Here is a 12,695-nt window from a genome sequence, read left to right on the forward strand (position 1 = left end):
TGCTTTGAACATTCTGTTTCATTCAACAGGAAGACGAATGGAACAAAATTGTTGGATTTATTTTATTGCAGAGTGTTAGAAATGTTGCATGCAAATCTTTTAAATTTTTTTCAAAACAAGTCATCTGTATGAGTATCTTTCTGGTAAAAAGATTGCTTTTTTTTTTTCCTGAGTATTATGAAGGAAGGGTACCTATGAAGGAGGTGCTCTCATATTTTTATTAGGCTGTAATACACAAATACTGAAGGCAAAATAAGCTGAGGCAATGGTGCAGTGTCTGCTTCTAAGTAAAGATAAATAATCCACTTATTTGTTGCACATTCTTTCATTTGGTATTCAAATGCAGTATTAAATTCAAAGCGGTGAAGTAGGAGTTCTTGGTATCTGATGGTTTCTGATCAGAAGGATCCAGTTATTTGCTTATTGCACTGTGCCACGTGAAGAGAGCTGTAGTTTCTTTTCTTAGAACTAATCCTCTGTGTATTTATAAGTGGAGTGCTAATTATGTCCCTGCAAAAGCTTATTTTTATGTTCCTCTTTCTGGCCAAGGAAGGTTCCAGGAGAGAATGAATGCTGTCAAAAGATTATGTCAAATAAAAGCAGATAAATGATGTTTAAAAACAATAAAAACTTTCTGAAGCCTTGCCATTCAGTGCTCAGATGTCTTTTCTGACTGGTGTAGTGGATCTCAGGAATGGATAGCACTTCTCAGTTCCTGGATTCCACTTCTTAGTTTGAAAGTGTTACATGTGAGAGAATGTGAAAGTTCTGTCTAGGGGTTTGTGTTAGATTCATAATTAAAGATCTCAGATTCTTTTTGGATGCAGATTCTGTCTTTCTTGGTTGGGCATCTCCCTTCAATATCAGTTTTTGTAGGATTGTTCCCATTTAAATGGTTAACCATCCTCCTTTCCTAATTTCACCTTGCAAGTGATGCCTCTAGATTATATTCTTACAGTATTCCATTTGTGAGGTGTTTCTAAGATGTCTGGACTGTTTCAACTTGTTTTAAATGGACTGGATGAAATAAACCAATCCAGAAGGCTTTAACCACGAAGACGTAAGAGAACTTGCTTCAGATGAAAATGCTTTGACAGTTACTGTTAAGTGCAGAAATTCCACTGCACGTGTTGCATGGCTGCATGTGAATGTACAGCACGTTCAGAGGGCTTTTACACTGGAGATAAAGTTGTGTTAGGATGGGTTATGGATTTCTCTTTTTTTTTTTATATACAGGTAGAAATGGATATTGTTGAAAAGCTTGTGAAAATGGTACCTTGTGAACATGAAGACCTACTGAACATCACCCTCCGACTCTTACTGAATCTCTCCTTTGACACAAGCCTGAGAAATAAAATGGTGCAAGTTGGTCTGCTTCCCAAACTCACTGCACTCCTAGGTATGTTTTGTTCCAAAGTGGACACTTCAGCAGGTGGCAGCAAAGCTATCTTGCATTGTGATGTATCATGGCAAGAAGTTGCTGGATTCATTTTCTCTTTGCCAAGGAACTTCTTCACCACTCCCAACTTCTATCATTTAGATAATCTTTTTGAGATGCAGGTTTAAATGAAAGTCTAAAATGATGCAGTTCCTAGTAGTTTTATTGTTGAGTTCTCTTACGCTGTTGAATGAGTCTTTAAAAATAACTTTGCTATCTAAGTGAAAATCGTTTGTGCTGACTCATGGGCAGTGCTTGTAATCTTAGGGGAGGAAAAATAGGAGTATAACAGGAAAAATAGCCTGCAATTTCAGTGAGCTTACTTGCTCAAGATACCTGTTATCTTTTTTATGAAGCTAGCTGTATGTGCTGCTTCATATTACCATAGTGGTCCGTGTGGAGACCAAAAAACTCACAGCTTTCTCAGCCTCAGCTGTGGACAGCGCTGACTTTTTGTTCTTAGACTTTATGCTCAACAGTCTGTAATGTGTTAAGATTGTGTGAGAACTTGACAACAAAAAAGTTTTCCCACTTTCGCTATAGAGGAAAGCTATGGAGATTATGAGGAGTCTGGGAAAAGCAGGGGATTGCCTAACTTGATTCTTATTTTACAGTGGAGCTCTCGAGAAGGAGGTGTCATTGCTTCCTCATTTGTTCATTTGGCTGATGCTATCTAGAAACCACTCTAGTAGACATACAGAATGTTTGGCTGTAAGGATTGCTGAGTGTTCATTTCTAAGTGGCAGTTGAGGATCTTGTTGTGAAGCCTTACATGCATAAAGCGCTGACTCAAGACATTGAGTTTTCTGTGATTTGTTGGGTTCAATGCAGTATCCAGATGTGACAGATGGTCTGGAATGCAGAGCTTTCTCCTCTACCTTTGTTTAGGATTATTTGTTTTCTCTGTTCTGCAGTAAATCTCAGCATAGCCTTATTCTTTTTAGTACTCATCATGAAAACTTAGAGAATGGTTGCTCTGAGAGCAGCGTTAGTGATTACTACAATGGCTGTCTGACATATCCTGAAATTCCTCAGTTTTTTTAAGGCTTTCCATCCCACAGCCATGTTTGCATTTAATGTCCTTCTCTAGCCTGAGGTAGGAGAAATAAGAAAAATGGAATTTGGAATCCATCTTTTTGCATTTTTTTTTTTCCACTGTTCTTCTTGAGATCATGCTTTGTAACAGTAAAGGAGGCCAAGAAGTGGAAACTGGTCAGGAAGTGTATTTTCTTCTGTTTAAGATGGGGTCTTGCTAGGTAGTCAGTTTCAGCTTGGTCTGTGGCTTCTAGGTACAAGTCACCGTAAGCAGTGGCACAACACAAACCACTGAAATCCGTTCTAACAGAAATTCCCTGTTTAATATAGGAGTCAGACTAAACTCATCAGTTAGGTATCTGCTTTCTAGTGTGATTCTAATGTGGAGAAGAGAATCTCTCTTCAAATGCCATTCCCTTGGGCTTGAATATAGACTTGTAAGAAAGGCTGATTATCTCAGAAGAACTGGCTGCTAACATCTCAGTCAGATCCTGAAGTGCCTGTTAAGGCAATCTATGGCAAGTTTTGCTAGTGCTTCCAGTAGCTTCACTGTCTGCACTTGGCTCCTTGAACAGTTTTTCCCTTGTGTAGGAAGCTTGTAGCCCTTTTTTTATGCTTGGAAGCACGTGCTGTTTAACCTGGCTCCCTCCCGTAGAATTGTTTGATGCTTATTTTGTGATGTGCTGATTAGAAAAGAAAGTAATAGATAATTTTCTGCTTAAATTTTCTAAGTCAGCTATGTGATTCCTCAGACTCTCCTTGATAAAGTGATTTGTGTCATTCTCCATGACATTGCTTTGTGTATTCTAGCTTAAGGAAGCCTGCAACCTTAATAATATAATAATTATGGGCTAAAATACCCTTTTTATACAGATTACTTGGGCATTAAACACATTATTCAAGTCAGTACCCCTCAGCTTACATTTGCAGGTCACCTTAAAGTGCTGACAAATCTCAGCAGCTGTTGACAAGTCACCATACAGCTCCTAATGCCAAGAGGTCAGGTTTGTTGACTCAGCCTACTGAAACTTAACATTTGTGCATGCTGTGCCTTTCAGTCTTTTGCGCTGTGTTTGAGATGAGTATAAATTAAGTGTAGTAGGTGCTTAAGGGGGGAGGTGAGATTGTGAGAAAGGAAAGAGTGGGATTTGTGAGGCAGCAGTTTAAGACTGAGCACTGAGATGGTTTTCTTTGACAACGTTGAGTCCTGGATGACGTGCAGGTTTCCCAAGGGACTCTGGATGGCAGGAGCGCTCTTAATGTAGCTTGAAGTTAGAAGCAGGGGAAGCAGAATGACTTCAACCACGCTAGCAAAGGAATGGACTGAGTATGACGTGGGTACATTGGAGAAAGGCCATCTTCTTGTCTTTTGCTCTAGCATGCTGAGGCTGCTGTTGAAAGAAAGGGCATGAGAAATTCTGCTTAGTCTTGGTTTTCATTTTAATTAGCCTTTTCTTTTTAATAGTGCCAATGCCTGCTTCCCCATGTAGCTTTGCCAGTCAACACCACTTGCTAGTTTTCGCGGCTTCTCTTCACAAGTCTCAAGTATTGTATGTGACAAGACTCCTCTTGTTCCCTCCAGGAGCCCAAGTTAATCAGCTACAGCTGATCTTTGTTACACAGTGACTCTCAAAGAGCTGGGTACAGTTGAGGGAAACTTGGCTTCAGACTTACCAATCAGGAGCTGGAGCAGAGCTGTGGAGGCCTATGGGATTATAGTCTGGTGTGTTCAAGTTTTTCCATGCACAAGCTATGTGAAGTATGGGAAGAGATTTTGTTGCCTTCAGTTCTTGAATAAAACCTTGTAATTGCTAATCACCAGTGCCTTGCTGGGAACAGTTTTGTACTTAGGACCTTGCCTAAATACCTAGAAATTATACTTACGAAGCGATCATATTTTTATGCATTCTCCATGTGTACGCTTTATGTGCCAGAAATACAATTTCAGTGGATTCAAGTGAGAATCTGTGAATCCACTGAGTGGTTCAAACTATCTGCTTGCCAGAGATGTGAAAAACCCAGATTCAGTGCCCTCTAATCATCACCTTGGAATGAAAGGCCAAAGTTGTACATCACAGAATACTGTGTAGAAGTTTGCTTTGCTCATGTTTTGCTTTGCATGACACAATTCAAAGGGAGTATAATAAGGACTTGCTCCAAATGCAGTCGAGTTTGATGGTTAGTGAATTTGCTTGTGGAAGTTATTCTCATTGAAAGGGTAAAACATAGAGCTAAGCTTTAAAGGAAGGATATGAATTTGTTTTCTTAATCCCTGTAAGCATTCTACTGTTGGACAAAAGGGAAATGCTACCCTTCTTTTTTCATAGTCCTTGCCCTGTGTGATTGGTGTCTGAAGTAAACGCTTTGGCAGCAGACAGAAAAAATAAAACACTGTCTACAAGGAAGAGTGAAATAACTATTTGTTTGGACCAAATCCACTTTGTTTTTCAGTTAACTGGCCAAACCAAATGCAAAATTTGGTACAGTTCTTGAATACATGCACAGCTTGTGATTCACATTACACATCACAATAAGGGTGCTCTTTTGTGCTGTGTCTGAGTGGTTTCTCAGTCTTTGTGAAGTGAGACCAACAGTTCTTCATTCCCTCTGAGACCAGCAGGCAGCTTGCTCAGCAGAACCAGCTGAGTGCTGCTGTGCGTGTGATGGCAGGCTGCATATTCTTCTTGGTGGACTCTTGTTCAGAAAAAGCTCCTGGCAATAGAGGATGTGGCAAGCAGTACTGGGGTTTGTGCCCTCCCATGAGTTAGTAATTTTTGTCAGAATGATAGAAATGCTAGGGGATGGTGTGGGAGCTCTTACAGTGGGAAATACATTGCTATGCAAAGGTAAGTGGGTAGGGAAGATCTGTTCCTTGAAAGAGTAGCTCTGGCTGCATGCAGGGAGTGAATGGCTTGTGATTTGTGCATTCGTCCTCTGCTCTGGAGCTGCTGGACAGTTCTTAGGGGTATTGAATGTGTATTGTCTTGAAATTTGGTTTTTTTTCACTTCCCAGTGCAAGCCATGTTTAAGGAACTCAATATGTTTGGAAGCCAAGCTGAAGTATCTCATCATTGTTGCTCAGAATTATGAGCTGGTTTTTTTTTTTTTTTTTTTTTTTTTAAATGAAGCTCTCATTGGACACAGAGATTTGTGAGCTGAAAAGCAGAGTTGCGGAATACTGCCAGTTAAAATTTCAGCCCAAATGGGACACGGAGTGCTGAAGGGTTATGGATGTGTCTGTGGAAGTGTTAGGCAGTGCCAGGGTGTTCCACCTCAAAAATGATGGACGTCACAGGTTATTTTTTTTTCAGTACTGGTTAGTGTGACAGAAAGAATTGTTTTTATGGGTTTCAATTTCCATGTAGCCAAATAGTGCTTGTTACACATCACAGCGAATTGCCACGTGAACAGTCCCAAGCAGCAAGTAGTTTGCCTGGGCACAGTACATACTGAGCTCATGTACTTCGTTACTGTGAGCATCCTGGTCTATGTCCTTAATGTCTTCGTGTTCTGAGACTTACTGTCAGCATACCGAGAGGTAACAGCCACCTAATTTGTGGTAGAAGTCTGGGAGTTGTGCAGTAGCTTACAAACTCCAAAGTAGGTCAACCTTTTCCTGTATTCAGGCTCTTTCTTTAAGCTGGAGATAGGGATGGTGAGCTACTTTGTCAGTCTGTGACTTATTCTTCACTGAAAAGTCTGCCTTCGTTGGATCCACCAGCAGAATCTTTGAGTTTTATGTTATAATAGCTGTCTTTTTTTTTTTTTTTTTACTTGCTGGAAACTGCTGAAATTTGTTTGATATTTTTCCACTCCTTACAAGTTAAGTTTAATGAGCAATCACAGAATTGCCAAGCAGTTGTATTTTCGATGTCTTAACAACCAGGTCTTGATAATGGTATGCAGCCAAGGTGTGTTGTATGTTGACTGCTGTTTAAAAACCCAAGAAGTAGTTTGCTCTCTAATTAATGGAGTGCTGTGGGTTTTTTAATGTTCTATTCCTTTTATGAAAGTTTCTTTTAAGAAGGCTTAAAGTAGATGTGTTCTCTTTATGAGTTTGCTTGGCCTTTTTGTAATGAACTTATTACGGAGCTTCACACATCTGTTGGAAAATGGAGCTTCTTATAGGCTACTGCAGTGTTTTTTCTGATTTTAATAGGCCTCCTTTATCCTATAAAGAAACATACTTTTTTTTTACCTGATCAAGTGAGCAAACAATAGGGGTCAGATGTGGCAAAGACCCTAACAGAAAGCACATGTCCAACCATCAGGGTGAGGTAAAGTCATATCGGGATTGCTTGAAGTTATTAATGGCAGTAAAATTTATGCTTCCTCCTGTTTTCCCAATTAAATTGAGAAACCTTTTTTTCCTAAGGTGGCTCTGCAGCAGCTGGTTCCAATACTTGTTGTGTGAATATTGCCTGGGGTGTCTCCATTCCTTTATAGTGGAGGCTGGCTGTAGCACATTAAGTAACAGTTCAACTATGGGGACTGGTCTGTTGGAAAGCAGTAATTATTAAGGGATTTCTTTTAGTGGTAGCTTTTTTTTTTATCATTTATGGTAAATATGGCCAAAAGTTTAAAATAAATAAAAATCCAACCCTATTTAGCATACAAATTTTAAATTCATATTGGATGCTCAAATAAAACTAGCATGTCTGACTTCAGGAGTGTGCTGGGTACACAATGTGCCTGAGAACTCAGCACTTACTTATACCCTTAACTATAGATTTGGATGGAAGACTTTAGTATTACTACAGAACAACTGGCTTCTCATGCTGAGGAATACAAAACTGAAAATAGAGAGGCTTCAGTATCATTAATATTTTGTTTGAAGAAGAAATAAAATCCTAAGTGATTCTTTTTATTTCTTTTTAACATAAAACTTTCTTATATCCCTGCCTCACAGTACTGGAAAACTGTTGTAAGTTATCAGTAGGGCTGACTGAAATTCATAAAATTATTGTATTTGCTTGCAAGCTTTTAAGCACAGCTGTCTAAGACTTCTGCATTCTCTAATGTAGTGCTTTTGACTGAAAAACAAAATAAATTTTCATTTGGTAGCCATTACAGGGGGAACATTGCTGATTTGGATACTATGGCTGACTTAGATGAGTGAAAGCTCTTTACTACACTATGCTGCTCACATATAGCTATGCTGCTAGTTTTGTGTTTCTTAGAAATGAAGCAGATAACTTTGGGCATCACACAGAAGAAACCAACTTCATGGATGTTGACTGAAAAAGGAAATGCTTATGGGTGGCAGCAGTGACAGGTGCTCAGTGGAGAGGTGGGAATGTGTGGCTCAGCTGAGCTTTTTTGGAAATCCACAAATACAAGGAATTGCAGGGATCTCCTGAGTCTGTATTTCTGCTGAGGAGCTTACAATTCATGACTAAGTGAATTCTTTCAGTTGTTTCTTTGCATACTGCAAGAGCAATGTCATTCTTATCTGTACAAATTAAACCTAGTCTTTTACACAAGCTGCTTATATCTGAAAGCTTTACAGATTTTCTTAGAAAATCTCCATAAGGTAAGGCATTTGAATCATAAAATCATTTAGATTTGAAAGACCCTTAATATCATCAAGCCTTAACCATCTAACCTGCACCGTCTAGCCCGCCCACTGCTTGACCATATCTCTAAGTGCCACTGCCACACGCTGCTTAAATACCACCAGGAGTTGAGGTATCCACTTCCCTGGACAGCACATGCCAATGCTTAAGCAACCCTTTCATGAAAAAGTTCTTGCTGATTTTCAGCCTAAGCCTCCCTGGCACAAGTTGTGGCCCTTGCCCTGTGTCCTATCACTTGTCACCTGAGAAAAGAGGCTGACACCCTCCTTGTTGCAATCTCCTAGCAGTAGTTGTAGAGAGTTATGTGGTCTCCCCTCAGCCTCCTTTTCTCCAAACTAAACAACCCCAGTTTCCTCAGCTGCTCCTCGTAAGTTTTGCTTTCTGGTCCTTCCACCAGCTTTGTTGCTCTTCTCTGAAGGTGTTCCAGCACCTCGATGTGCTGCTTGTAGTGAGGGCCAAAAACTGAACGCAGTACTTGAAGTGCAGTCTCACCAGTGTTACGTAAAAGAGGACAATCACTTCCTTGCCCTACTGGTCCTGCTGTTTCTGATACTAGCCAGGCTGATGTTGGTCTTCTTGGGCACACTGGTGGCTCATATTTTAGAAAAAGACCTCAGTCCTTTTCTGATGTACAGCTTTCCAGCCACTGCTGCTGCTCAAGTCTGTACTGCTGCGTGACTGATTGGAGGACATCCTAAGTAACAAAATAAGCATTCCTTTTTTTCCTGTAGTAAGAGCAAGCCTCAGAAAAGGATGTAATATCTAAATTCAGCAGTGTTTTGCTTACTCAGTGGCTACACTTTGTCTTCTTTTGCAAGCAGCAGTACTGCAGTGAAGAGTTTACTGTGTATATTTCAATCTGACTGTCTTGTGCAGCGTTGCAGACAAAGAAATTGAGTTTGGTGCTCCAGATGTGCAGCTTTGTTTTCGTCTGTAGCTGTAACGTTCAGTAACTCTACCTAAATTAGTCATTTATGACTCCTTTGGCTTAGAAATTGCCGATATGTTTCTGTCCTTGTTTCCTAGGGAAAAATAAGTATATCCATATTTCAGATGTGTGCATGTGCTTGCCTCTTTAAGGAAGGAAAACAGAGAAAAATTTTTAAGTTAGACTTGTGGTAGGAAGCCAATTTCAAACATGATAGAGGTGATACAAGAAGGGTTATTAGTAGGTAATTAATAACATTATTTACATAGCCTAGTCTTTCTGAGTATGAGCAGATTTGCAAAGTCTTTAAGGTTCTCTTGATAAAATAAACTGATATATTCAATATGATTTATATTTACATATGTAAATCAAACCAATATGTGTCTAAACCACACGTGGAGTGACTTATTCCAACTGTTTCAGTGCTGCTTGCAAGGAATAATACTAGACAGAGGAAAGTTGTGATACCTTTCTATTATGAAGACATAATTCCCTCCTTGCTAATTTTAATGCACGTGGATATGCTCCTCTTAAATGTAAATGTAGTTTTCTGACAGCAGTGTGAGATGGTATATAGGGACTGTGTTCAGTTTGCTACATTTCTATCTGCTTAGGTTTCTTATCTGTGTAATATTGCAACAGATTTGACTTAAGAGTATCAGAGTTTGAAACTGAAATGAAGATTCACTCTGCTATTTTAATAGATACTTACCTTCTTTTGAGTTCTGGTTTTCATTTAGTGTAGTTAATGTTTTGCATGTGGGTTGAATAGGGCATGCGTCACATCTAATGTTGGTACACTGATGAGTCCATTAGAAATGATGGCTACTTGAATTACTAATACTCTCACATTTGAATAATTTGGGCCATAATTTATATTCTCATTGTTACATTAGCATTTGAAAGTTGAATGCTGCTGCTGAAACTCAAATTGTTGTTTCAGTTTGACAGCTTCAGGCTTTCTCTTCTGTTATTGTGGAGCTCATGGAGGATCTTGTATTTTAAGCTCACTACAGCATAGGACCAGATCTTGTTATCAAGAAATCCCTTCTTCAGCTTCAGCTACTGGTACCGTTCAATCTTTAACCCTAGAAAGAGCTCAACATAGAATTCAGGCACTGGTCTGTGGATCTGGCACACGGCTTCTTATTAATGTTCAAAGGCTAAAAATCTGAAGCCATTTTGAACTCAGAACCCATCGTGTATTTATTTCCCTCTCTAATTTGCAGAAAACTAGTTGTGAAAACAGCCCGAGGGACCTGAGATTTTTCCATCCCAGCTGCTCCAGCTGAACTACAGCTGCAAAAAAAAAAAAAAAATCTAAGTATTGTTTCTATAAACTGTTGAGTGTATTTTATAACACAATAATTCCCACAAAATCAGTAACTGCAGTTAATGACCGGTTTGTTAAGGCATTAACTGCACTCAGCTGGGAATGACCAATTTCTCTGGAATGGCTGTGTAAGAACTAAGGATAATTCAGTAACACTTTCAAATAATTATTTGCTTAATTAATGGTAAATTCTTTTGGAAATCCTATCAAAGTACTTGTGACCCTTACATTTAATATCCAATGAGTTCATTATGATTCATGTTTTATTGCCATGCATACCAGCACAATCCATAATGACTAGACCATTATTTTCCAGGGCTGCCCTTGCTGCTTTAGGCCATTTGGCTATTCTGCCTTCAGTGCTAAAATGCTGGATGCTCAAAACTGCTTGCATTTGTAGGCCACAACTTTCTGGCACCCCACCAAGACTTTGGTGATTGTTATGAAAGTGTTTGGCAGGGCCTTTTTTTTCCTTCTTGCTTTTTTTTTTTTTTGATGAGGAGAATAATTGGTGCCTACTGTACCAGGTCATAGGGAATTCTCTCTTACAATGTCTGCTTTTTCACGTGTGTCCTTTCGTAGCAGTCACAAATAGCAGAAAAGGTACTGCTCCCATGTTTTGGAAGGCTGTTCTTTGGGCAAGTTTATAAAGTCTCTAAACAGTAACTGACTTAAAGCTTTATTTATCATCGTTTAGGTGGATATAAAACAAAACAGGAAGCAAGAAAGTGATTTTTGGTACTGGCACATTCAAAGAATAATCAGTGTTTGCAAGTTAGGTTTCTGAGAATGAGATCTCTGTAACATTGGGCTCATTGGTGGATTTGTTTCAGTCTGTTACTTCTTAAGGTGATACTTAGTGTTCATAGCACTGGAGCTGTTGAATCTCTTCTCTTCTATAGACATAGTAATTATGTACAACTTTCCAGTAGGCTCAGCTTTCTGGCTGAGCATGGGATTAACAGTTGCATTAAATCACGGTGGCTGTGCTAAAGAGCATCCATGTCTTCTTGATTTTCCTGAAGCATTTGATTGTTTGGTTCAACTGTTTTGCAAGAGGACTGATGAAAGTGAGAAGATTCTGTTGCTTCTCCACCAAAGTTCTTTCATAAGTGGGACAGAAGCTTCTTGGAACTGGTCTGAAATTGTCTTCTGAGAGATTAAAAGGAAAATGAAAGTTTAAGAAAACACATACACCATTAAGTCCTTAAAAGCTGGTTTAGTTGCACCCTGTTTTCTTTTCACTTCAGATCTGAGGTTTGTCCTCATCCTCAAGTTAGGAGAATCCAGGCTTTTTTCCTGCATGTTCACAACTGAAAAGTACTTCCTTACTGTGCCTGTGACTGCCCCCAAACCCTTTCTATTCCATTAGCTGCCAGGGATGATGGATCAGTTCACTGTGGAGCAAGAAACAATTTAAATTCTACTCTTCTTTTTAAAATTAGGACTGTCTTTTCCTTGTGTGTGTCATGAAATCTGTCATATGCAACACACTGGGAGAAAGATTTCAATGCTGGTGAGTGAGTTTGGATAAAATGATTTAAGTTTTAGGTGTTTTTCACACTGCAGGTGAGTGCATAGGTCTTTTTCATTATTTTTGGAAGTCTAGAAATAGAGGCAGTGGTGCCATCAATACCAAAGATGTTCTGTGGGCATCAGAAATGACAGTACAACGTGCTGGACTTTTGAAACAAGGAGGGAGAAGTATGTGGAAAGTGTCTTCCCCCCCAAAAAATGGAAGGCTTTGGCTGTTACAGTAGCTGTCTTATTTGAAAGCAAGATACCAGTGTTACCAAATTGAACTATGGATGCTACCATATGTAAGGCTTTCTCTTAGCACAAATGCAATTTGCCAAAATAAGGTGGGGGAAAAATACCCATCAAATAGAGAGGTTCAACCCTTCTTGTTGGCTGCCTTGCCAGCTCATATCTGCTGCAGGTCTGTCTCAATGTCCCTCTGTTTTCCAAGTTACTGTTCTGGGTAGCCAATTTTCTAACACTTTTACTAGTTTGCCTTTTACTTCACATAGTGTTTCCTGCATTACCCAGCAACGTGTAATTGTAATTTGAGTCTTAAATTTGCAACTTGATGTTTGAGTTTTAAATGGAGGCATGGAAAGAAGTATTAAGAGCAGTGCAAACAGCTGTTTTTCCCTACGAAAACAGCTTTTCCCTAAGAAATTTGTGGGCTTAGTTTACTCTTTACATTTGCTTATGAGAAGATTTCAGCTGTATGTGTAGTGTGGGCTTTCTTTTTCCATGCAATTGTTGGTTTGCAATGTCACTACAAATGAACAGGTAGGCAAGATGACAAGTCACAAGAGAAGTACAAGTGAGTAAACACTTTGTTCTGTTTGCTTCAAGCAGTATTTGTATGCTTCAGTA

At 39.3% G+C, this 12,695-nt stretch overlaps 1 protein-coding gene across 1 annotated transcript in view; it reads left to right on the plus strand.

Annotated features, from left to right (window-relative positions):
* KIFAP3 (kinesin associated protein 3) overlaps nucleotides 1–12,695 on the plus strand; it is a 64,116-nt gene that overhangs the window by 10,723 nt on the left and 40,698 nt on the right. Inside the window, exon 10 of the mRNA XM_052665932.1 lies at nucleotides 1,237–1,399. Within this exon, the coding sequence (XP_052521892.1) occupies nucleotides 1,237–1,399 (163 nt within the window). The remainder of the gene's footprint in view (nucleotides 1–1,236; nucleotides 1,400–12,695) is intronic.

Source organism: Tympanuchus pallidicinctus, unplaced genomic scaffold, assembly GCF_026119805.1.
Source record: "Tympanuchus pallidicinctus isolate F22 unplaced genomic scaffold, pur_lepc_1.0 scaffold7, whole genome shotgun sequence".
Taxonomy (NCBI): Eukaryota; Metazoa; Chordata; class Aves; order Galliformes; family Phasianidae; genus Tympanuchus; species Tympanuchus pallidicinctus.